The following is a 6,874-nucleotide window of genomic DNA, read 5'->3' as shown; positions in this document are numbered from 1 at the left end:
TGAAAGGAGTGGAAATTCCTCATGACGATGCATTGATCATCCGAGTAGTAATCATCAATTATACAATTCATCAAACTTTTGTTGATACAGGGAGCTCGGTGAACATCATATTCAAGAATGCGTTCGATCAATTGTAAATTGACCGGAACGAGCTGCTGCCGATGATGACCCTGCTCTACAGCTTCACGGGCAATGAAGTGTTGCTGATCGGCCAGACCAAGCTGGCCATCTCGCTCAGAGAGGAGCCCTTGAAGAGGACAAGGACCACAAACTTCATCATGGTGGACGCACCTTCGGCCTATAATGTCATCCTGGGCTGACCAATGTTCTACGAATTTTGAGCGGTGGTGTCCACCTATTGCCAAAAGATCAAATTCCCGTTGGACGATAGGGTGGGAGAAGTCAAAGATGACCAATTAGCCACTCGATGATACTACGTCGAGATGGTCAGAGCAGAAGCAAAGACCGCTCAAAAAAATCTGCACTTGGGGGTGAACGTTATCACGGAGAAGCCTCCTACGCTGGTGTATGAAGAAAAGAAGGAGGTCCAGATCCGCTCGAGTTGATCGGAAGCAACCACCTTCATTGCCGTCGATCTAGAGAGTGAGAAGAAGGCAGAGCTGGCCACCTGCCTTAGATGAAACCATGACATGTTCACTTGGTCAACCCACAAGCTCCCCGAAATCTCGCCGAGCGTGGCGTAGCACGAGCTTCATGTCCGACTAGACGCCTGACCGGTGAAGCAAAAGAAAAGGGACTTCAGCGCAGAGCAAAACCTGATCATCCGAGTGGAGATAGAAAAACTACTAGAGGTCAGTTATATACGGGAAGTCCAATTCCTGAGCTGGTTCGCTAATGTGGTGTTGGTCTCCAAGCTGGCCAACAAATGGTGAGTTTGCATCGACTTTCGTAACTTGAATAAGGAGTGCCCGAAGGATTTCTATCCACTCCCAGGATAGATTAGATGTTGGATTCCATAGCAAGCTATGATCTGATCTGTATGCTCGACGCATATCAGAGATAACACCAAGTGTCGCTCGCCCGAGAAGATTAGGAAAATGTCAGCTTCATTACAGCCGATGGAACGTATTGCTACAACTTCATGTCGTTCGGACTGAAGAACGCCAGTGCCACCTATCAGAGGCTAATTAACAAGGTTTCCCGACGACAGATTGACCGTAATATTAACATTATTATTCATCAAGTAAGTTATGCCTCCATATTGTTTCGTATTTATATTATCATATTTTTAAACCTTATTATGATGTGTTGCAATATTATTTTACAGATATCATTATGGCAAAACAGCAGCTTGTATAGTACGCCGTGGCTACAAGGTCCTTAGAGTTGTTGGGGACTTGTAAGTATTTTTTTTCTTATTAATAATTCAAGTTCATATATAATATATTTCTCATAACTTAATATTATTTCATGCAGTACACTCTAGATGGCCACCGAGTTGCCACATATATCACTAGAAAATTTAAGGAATGAGTTAGCGCATCTGGTACGTACATAGAGGCATGTAGATCAGGAGATGAAACTATTTTATTATAATCAATTTGTGGTAAGTAAATTTAATATATTTGATATTCTATAATATAGTTATCATTTAAATCAAATGTTTAACTTATAATTGCAGAAAAGATATACATGGGAGGACGGGCGAGAAGAGCAATTTAAAGTTACATGGAATACTTACTATACCAAACTTTACAGAGATCATATGTACTATATGAGAAAGAAGGACACTAGACCTGCGTATGTTTCTGAGACTATATGAAGTGCATGAATGACCACCTAGGCTACAGAAAGGTGGCAAACAAATGTTGAAAAGGTAAAAAAAAAAAATAGAAATATAGAGCCAGGTGGCCCGAGCACCGGAACAACTCGACATATATCATGTTCCAAATCCATTGTTGAGCATGCCATGGATCTGGTGAGTATAATTTAGAGTTATAATTTGTAAGAAATTTTATATTTATTACCAAACTTGCATAAATTTATCCAAAATTATTTTGTAAGTAGGAACGTGAGCTTTCCCGACAGTTCATGTGTATGGAGGTCTTTCTAAAGACCCATAAGAAGAATGATGAGTTATTTATTGATTCTCGATCTCAGACTCTAATGTAAGATTCACTATAAGAAAATTCTCATTTAACAACACTCAAACGACAACGATTTTATACCAAATCATTGTTTTTTTTACCTTTTAACAACCGTTTTAACAAAACTCGTTGTCTTTTAGTATTTTTTTGGCCTATGACAACAGTTTTTAAAAATCGTTGTTTATTTATGCTTTTTTAGGGCTACGATAACAATTTTTAAAGGCTACGACAATAGTTTTTGAAAACTGCTGTTTATGTGTACTTTTTTGGCATTATGATACTGATTTTTGAAAATTTTTGTAAGTGTTGTTGAATACCGTTGTTTTTTTCCTTCACTGTTTTTTCCCTTTGCCATATTTTACCATTGCATTTTTTCCTCTTCCCGAAATTTTTTGCCGCCGCATTCCTCCCTTTACCTTCTCGATCTCTAAGCATTCCCGTCCAACTTATAATCTCTTTACCTACTTCACGTTTTTCTTTCTTGATCTCTTCACACTTGACCCCGTCTATACCGGCAAACCCCTCAAATGCCTTTGTCTTTTCCCCCCTTCGAGTTTTCCTTCCTAAACCTAGGCACCTAAACCTCTTCCCGAACCCTAAACGGTAAAACACATCTCCGTCCCAACGATCTCTTCTAACATGCTTTCCACTACTTCACGGCAACAAACGAAATACTTCCGTATTAGGCAATCGAAGTTGCCATGCCATCGATTGATTTCTTGGAGTCTCCCTTGACCTCTGAAAACCTTTCTCCCCCAATTTAGTTAGGCTCGCTGCTTTGGATTTGGTTTCTAGGGTTCCAATCCAGGGACGAGCCCGGTCGAGAAGGAGGTATGGATTGGCGAAGCGTGACCGCGGAGGATCTGTTCAACGCCCTGCGTGAAGTTGAGTGGTCCTCGCCGTCGCGCTCCATCTTGGAGTTCTTCTCCCGATTCACCGTCCTCAGATCCTACTCTAAATGGAGCAATCGACTTAAGTGTAATCTTTACTAGTAAGATCGATAACTAATGTAAATGCTCGTCGTTTGTGGTTCGTTCGACATTTTGGGGATTGCTTGTAAATTTTTGATTTTTCATGCTACATTGTTTTTGGTTGGCATTCCTCGCTGATAATCTATAGCGTTCGAAGTTCGCTTTCAGATTTTGCAATATGCCGTAGCGTTGAACGATATTTTCTGAATTTTCTCTTGTAATTTTTTATTGCAGCTACAGAACGAATTACTTCATCTTGATCTTTTTTGTTCTTGGTAAGAAAAACAGCTAGGCCATGTCTGTTTCTGTATTCTTAAACTTCCTTTGTTGTATTAAGTTTGCCTACCTAATGCCCTCCTATTTTAAACTTCTTGCTGCAGCTGTGGGATTTCTTCTGAAGCCTCTTGATGTTGTTGCAGCCTTTCTCACAGGTTTAAGCAACGCATTTTTAAACGATAGGTAAGACTGGCTATTGTCAAGTTGCTTCTGAACTATGAGGAGTTGATTCTCAATGTTTTCATACGTAGAACAAAAAATTGTTCCTTAAAAAAGTAGGCATCATTAGCACATAATCCTTAGCACCAGTTGATAAAATGTTCTATCCTGTTTTATTTAGGCGGATCTATTACTATATTGGTTTGCATACTATTGATTAGTTGTTTCTTTGTCTTGGAGTTACAAAGATGAAAATGCATATGGCCCATTTTTATGATGGGATTTCGAAATGAATGCTTTCTTTTCTACCTATGGAGCTGAAATTCTGTCTCCAGCTCTCCATCTTTCACCTTAAGCACATTTGATCTCTTAATCCGATCTATTTCCTTTCTTTTTTATCCCATTAAATGCTGGCCAATTTCCCATCAAACTCCTTCCACATTGTCAACTATTCGGCCACTATCTCTAATGAGAGGAAATTCAAAGAAATGACCAACATGATGATATTTTCGTCACCTTGCTGATCTAATGTGAATGATGTTTTGACCTTACTGTTACAATCCATTCAAGTATGCATGTTTCGGGTTGCTTGTCAAATAGAACTTCTGTTTGATTAATTGTAACTTATGGACCATTTGCATTGGTCTTCCTTAATGTTGATAGGCTAAAGTTTGTCCTATTGTTTCCTCTTCATTGTAACTTGATCCTACACTATGCCACAAAATAATGGTTACAGAGATTGGTCTTATGGAAACATTTATTTTTTTTCAATTATTTTTTTTGTGATTCCTAATATCTAAAGCTTTTATTATCATGAAACAGGGAAATAAAAATTAAGAACTAAACCTTGCATCTGGAGCTTTAGTTGACTTCACTTATAGATAAATCATTAGTGGTTTTACTCTCTCTCTCTTTTAGTGTAGCATGTATATCTTAACACGACTCAGTGAGAAAACACCTAAGTAGTTTGAAAATCATATTGTGTTCAGATAATCCCTTCTAGCTTAGTTTGAAAATCATATTGTGTTCAGATAATCCCTTCTAGCTAGTGTTATGGTGGTTATATATCACATATAGTAGGAGTTTTATTTGTGAAAAAAGAAGTGGCTAGCCAGGCTAAAATTTATATATGTTTTACTTGAAGACAGTCTTTTCTGAAACATAATTAGAAGTAATTTGGGAGATTTGAGTGGTCCTATTGATATAGTTATGCATAAAGTTTAACAGAGGTACAAGTTTCATACAACCAACCTTAAACTATTGAGATTGACATTACTTGTCGATGCCATGATGTTTGTTTAAAACCTTTATTTTCTAAAATTTTCTCCAAATTCAAGCTTCATGTTTATTCTATTAAAGCTCTCATCAGCTAACATAATATCAAACAACATTCACCATTTTATTCTATTTAAATCTTTATCAACTAGCATAACATCAAATCATACACAAAGGAGACCTATTTTGAATATGTTAACAAGTTCACGTTGTCTTGATGGTGAAAATCAATACATTTAGATAACTGTATTATTTTAACTAAAGGTATTACCTCAACATGGTTCAAATGGCACAAAATGTTACATGCTATTATGAAATATTTGCTTTCTTTTTTTTATTGTGATTTCCTAAAGCATGGTTTCATGCCCAAAATGTTTGTTTATTCTCTTGAATATTACTGCTCTGATGTCTTTTCCATGTGAAGATTGCAAGTATGTTCATTATACAAATATGTTCATATTTATTTGATTACTCATGCAGATTCTCAAGTATGTTTATTATACAAGAATCCAATGTTTTTTACACAGGCGAAAAAAGAGTACATTGTCTGTCTCAAATCTTTGGTTACCAATCAAAAAAATGCAAGCACCTATCAAAAAAATACTTGCAATGCCGAATGGAAAGGTTAGTTTGCATCTAGTTTAGCTTTTTCTCTCTTAATTGAACATTCTTGAGATAGAAATGAGTGCAAAATAAGTCTGTTAATATCTTAGTTGTCTTGGAAGAAGTCTATTGTGTCACTTGTGCTTGGCTATTGTATAATTTGAATACTTAATTCTATATTTTTCCCTCTGCTTGACGCTATAATTGTTCCTCTTTGAAAGTGCCCTTAATCTTAGTCCTTCATCTCTTATTGACTTTATTCACAAATTATTAGACTTGATGAAGCTCATACCTCTTGGGTGTTTGACAGATGAGTAGATTAGAAATCTTTGTTTTCTTAAACACACTAATGACTTTATTTTGTTTCCAGAGACTTGATGGCGAAACAAGACCTATTAGAGCTTGGTTTCCACAATGCTACAACAAATTTATCCGAGAAGCCCTTGATCCCTCATTTGAGATAATAATTGTTGATCAAATTGTATCCGCTATTGCTTGAATCAGTTGATTAAGGTTGCAAGTTAAGCCTGTACTTTCAATAAGACTAGAAATTTTATCCTTTAATCAAGTAGTAGCTTCTTGATGGAGTTTATTTAGCATATAAACTCATTTAAGATTTTGTTGTTTTTTTTTTTTTGACCTCATACATGTTATAATTTTTGGTTTATAATACATTGGACCTTATTTAACATTGTTTAAATTTTAAAGTATGTATTTAAATACATATATAACAAGTAGCCTTATTGAAGAAACTACAGTGCCAAAGAGGGATATTATTACAGTCATTAAAAGGTTCAATATCCAAGTTTTGGCTCAAGTAAGTTTTACAATAGCTTCTTTATATAACTATACTTACATGTTAGATTTCTCCTTGAATTGTTGTCAATCAATAGCTTCTGAAATATTCTATGAACTTTGTTTACAAGCTGTTTTCCAGGATTTGATTACAGATAAGGAAAAATCATAGATTTTTTTGTCTCCATCTTTTTTTCTAATATTCAAAAGTTTCAGTTATAGAGAAGAAGAGAAGAAATCTCCTCGTTTTCTCTGGTTACAATTTATGCAGTTACTATAATTATCTTTTCTCTTATATTTTATATTTTTCTTTGATAAGTTTTGTTTAATTTTTCTCTTCTTTTGACTTTGTTTGCATTAAATCAATGGTTTGAGTTTTAAGTATCGATTAATTGACTTTTCTCTTATAGGTACGTAACTCAGGGGCAATTCATGAGGATTAGGAATTTTTATGCGAGTGAGCTTTGTTTAGTTTCTAGATTGCCTTACTAATGCGAAAAAGCCATATAGTGAACATCGTAATTAGAAAACATGTGGTTTATGGTTTGATACTACTAAGTTTGATGAGTGTAGAACTCTTTTTGTATATTTTAGCTGGCATATTTTGAATTTCGATTACACAATTATTATTTTCTCATTTTGATGTGTGTAGTTAATTTTTGAAATTTGAAGATAACATTTTCATTG

At 35.6% G+C, this 6,874-nt stretch overlaps 1 protein-coding gene across 2 annotated transcripts; it reads left to right on the top strand.

The window, feature by feature from the left end:
* Positions 1–2,530: 2,530 nt before the first annotated feature.
* LOC122030816 (PRA1 family protein A1-like) lies at positions 2,531–5,988 on the top strand. 2 transcript variants are annotated; one of them, XM_042589861.1, is made up of 5 exons: positions 2,531–3,099; positions 3,314–3,354; positions 3,460–3,538; positions 5,270–5,413; positions 5,763–5,988. In XM_042589861.1, exons 1-5 carry the CDS (start codon positions 2,942–2,944, stop codon positions 5,854–5,856), a joined length of 516 nt encoding a protein of 171 aa, XP_042445795.1. In that variant the 5' UTR covers positions 2,531–2,941; the 3' UTR covers positions 5,857–5,988. The 2 variants fall into 2 exon arrangements, with proteins under 2 accessions (XP_042445795.1, XP_042445796.1); XM_042589862.1 differs by having other exon boundaries at positions 2,536–3,099; positions 5,317–5,413.
* The last annotated feature ends 886 nt before the right edge of the window (positions 5,989–6,874 follow it).

This window comes from Zingiber officinale, chromosome 11A (assembly GCF_018446385.1).
Source record: "Zingiber officinale cultivar Zhangliang chromosome 11A, Zo_v1.1, whole genome shotgun sequence".
NCBI lineage: Eukaryota > Viridiplantae > Streptophyta > Magnoliopsida > Zingiberales > Zingiberaceae > Zingiber > Zingiber officinale.
The sequence above is the reverse complement of the archived record's forward strand: the minus strand, read 5'-3'. Positions and strand labels throughout refer to the sequence as shown.

Coding starts and splice junctions, on each gene's coding strand:
- LOC122030816 (XM_042589861.1), top strand. CDS start 2,942: ATGGATTGGCGAAGCGTGACCGCGGAGGATCTGTTCAACGCCCTGCGT. Junction 3,100..3,313: donor CTTAAGTGTAATCTTTACTA/GTAAGATCGATA, acceptor TTTTTATTGCAG/CTACAGAACGAATTACTTCA. Junction 5,414..5,762: donor TTGCAATGCCGAATGGAAAG/GTTAGTTTGCAT, acceptor TTTTGTTTCCAG/AGACTTGATGGCGAAACAAG.